Source organism: Rhinopithecus bieti, unplaced genomic scaffold, assembly GCF_001698545.2.
Source record: "Rhinopithecus bieti isolate Rb0 unplaced genomic scaffold, ASM169854v2 scaffold_51440, whole genome shotgun sequence".
NCBI lineage: Eukaryota > Metazoa > Chordata > Mammalia > Primates > Cercopithecidae > Rhinopithecus > Rhinopithecus bieti.
In genome coordinates this window covers 86,882-89,607 of record NW_016820117.1, presented here as the reverse complement: position 1 = coordinate 89,607, position 2,726 = coordinate 86,882, and the positions used below count along the sequence as shown (strand labels likewise).

The 2,726-nt window shown below is 52.5% G+C and overlaps 2 protein-coding genes across 2 annotated transcripts in view; both read right to left on the bottom strand.

Annotated features, from left to right (window-relative positions):
• Positions 1–60, bottom strand: part of EHMT2 (euchromatic histone lysine methyltransferase 2) — an 18,707-nt gene extending 18,647 nt beyond the window's left edge. Inside the window, exon 1 of the mRNA XM_017859577.1 lies at positions 1–60. Within this exon, the coding sequence (XP_017715066.1) occupies positions 1–27 (27 nt within the window). The 5' untranslated portion in view covers positions 28–60.
• Positions 61–1,977: 1,917 nt separating this feature from the next.
• ZBTB12 (zinc finger and BTB domain containing 12) overlaps positions 1,978–2,726 on the bottom strand; it is a 2,500-nt gene continuing 1,751 nt past the window's right edge. Inside the window, exon 2 of the mRNA XM_017859480.1 lies at positions 1,978–2,721. Within this exon, the coding sequence (XP_017714969.1) occupies positions 2,289–2,721 (433 nt within the window). The 3' untranslated portion in view covers positions 1,978–2,288. The remainder of the gene's footprint in view (positions 2,722–2,726) is intronic.

Here is a 2,726-nt window from a genome sequence, read left to right as displayed (position 1 = left end):
CGCTGCAGCTCCCGCCGCCGCCGCCATCGCCGCTTGCGCGGGGGGCCGAGCCGGCGCGCGGCCGCCCCGGGTCACGTGGGCAAGGGAGGGAGGGCGAGGAGGAGCCTTAAAGGAGCCGCTACACGCTTTCTGGCCATTTTCCCCTGACAGCGGCTTCGGAGATGGCTGTGACTGTCCTAAGCTGGGAGCTGCAAGGGAGAATTCCTGTCATTCCTGGCCTCAGCTCTGCAGGGACCGAGGGCGAGGCACGTCTGGGCCCAGGTGTGGCGTCTCTGTCCCCATCTGGTTTTAGGTAACAAGCGGAGCTTCTAAACCTCCCGGCTCTCTGCAGCGGCTGTATTTCCTCTGGCCTGCTTGGGCTTTTCCCGCCTCTGGTTGCTTTTCTGCCTTTCTAGTTTTTGGGTTACCAGATAGAAGGCTCGGCCTCAGTTTTGGCCTCGCCTTTCTAACGAGCAAGAAGAGAGCGATAGGGACGCGGAGGACACCTTTGTTCTTGGCTCCTTCTAGCATATTGCTTCTTGTCCCCTGGAGCAGCGTGCCCTTTTGAAAACCTGTGGCTAAATGTCTCTTCTGTTTATATCAGGCGTGTTACACCTCCACACGCATTAGGGATCCAGGTAAGCCCAGCGGCCCGAACGTCATTACTGACTGGTGACACTGCAGTAAGTAAACCTTTTTTGCCGAACACTTCATAAGCACAGTCAGGTACTCCGTGGGTCATAGCCTAGCGGACACTTTAAGTATAAATGATGTACACCAAGATAGACAACCTCGATAGCTGTATTTAGGGTACCATCCTTTTAGGTATTACGTTTTGGTCGAGTTAGAAAGTATCTGTATGATTTCACACGCAGTATTTGACACAGGCAGGTGGGGCACCTGAGGCCAATTCAAGGCCTTCTGGGAACTGTAGTTCTCTTTGGTTAACTATTCCAGTGCCTTCTGGGAATTGTAGTTTTCCCTGCACCTTAATCCAAACTTAGCTTTTTTTTTTTTTTTTTTTTTTTTTTTTTTTTTAGCTTTCCTGAAGACATGAACCATTTACCCCAAAATATGACCAACACAGACTCCTGCTTACAATTTCCGTGGGCAGGTTGGCCACCTGTAGCTCATCCCTAGCACTGATCTAAGTCCCTCAAATAGAGTTCATGTGCATCCCCACGACTGCCATCACTTGTACCGTGAAGTACCTGGCTAAGTGTTGAGATTGCAGAACTGGTGGAAGGCTGGGGGCAGGGACTTGGGGGAGTCCCTGACCAGAGGACCTCACTTGTCACACTCGTCTTCCATGTTTAGGGCTGGGCTCCTTCAGGCAAGGGACATGCATGACAACTCATGCATGACCTCTAGGTATTAAGAATGCAGCATCACAGGGAGAGGCTGTCTAGGGCAGGATAGTCATGTACAGGCAGTTGCCAGAGTGTAAAGGAAAAAAAAGTTTTTTTTTTTTTGTTTGTTTTTTATTTTGTGGAAAACAAAAGCAGAAAAACTAAAACCCCAAACTCCAGAAAAAATCCTAAAAAATATGTTTTTTCTTAAAAAATATTGTATGTCTCTACTCCTCTCCCTCCCTCCCAACAGCCCTTCTTGTGTTCTTTCTTTTCTAAGTGCCCTACCCCCCCCCACCCCCCGACTATCCATTGTTCTTGCTATTGTACCACTTCCCAATATCTACCCAGGATGCGCACCCCATGTTCTCTTACCTGGCATCTTTGTTCTCCCTCAAATTTCAGCAAGCCTCATACTCGCCAGTCCCATTTCCCCAGCATGCAAGAACTGTCTCCCCCTTCCTTTTCTGGGACTCAATAATCTTTTCCCCTTACCACTCCCTCACCCCAGGTCTATTCTAAGCAGGAGCACGTCCTCCTGCCAAATTCCCTCCCTGTACCCACCCACCCACCCCTCTTATCTCGAGAAATGTCAGAACCTTTCCCTGGGCAGCCTTAGCCAGGAGTAAAACATTTTTGTCTTCCCTTGTTCTATAGGACCCTTTTCCCTCCCTCCACATACACATGCACCTCTAAGAGAAGGAAATCTTTCTCTGGGACCCCGTATTTCCCTGGCCTACTCCAAGAACCCTGTCCCCAGCTCCAGCTTCTTGCACTCTGAAGAGCAACAGTCTTCTCTCCAAGGAATCATCTTCCCTCTCTCAGGATGCGTGCATCTGCTCAGCCTCCTACTCTTACCTTTCTGCCCCAGACCCCCCACCCCCCAATTCTCCTGGGCCAAAGAGCCCTTTTCCCACCCAGCCCAGGGACCCCAGCCTCCTGGCCTCCACGCCTGCGCGGCTAGCGGATGAGGACGTTGATCTCGGCCACACTGGCCTCCAGCACGTTCTCGGCCGTGGTCTTGCCGTGTTGCTCCTTGAGGTGCCGTCTAATGGCAGGCTTGTGGGCGAAGCGCACGTCGCAGTAGGAGCAGCGGTAGGGCCGCGCTCCCGTGTGCAGGTTGAGGTGGTCGTGCAGGGTGGACTTCTGTGTGAAGCACTTGCCGCAGATTCCGCACGAGTGTGACTTGACACCACGATGCACGTTCATGTGGCGGTTGAGGTTGCTGCTGTGGTTGAACTGCTTGCCACAGCGAGGGCACATGAAGATGAAGTGCTGCGCCCGCATGTGGAAGACCAGCTTCTCCACGCCCTGGAACACTTCCGGGCACTTGGTGCATTTGATGTTCTTTAAGGGGTTTCCACCCGAGAATCCCCCAGGCAGGGGTCCCCGGCTGCC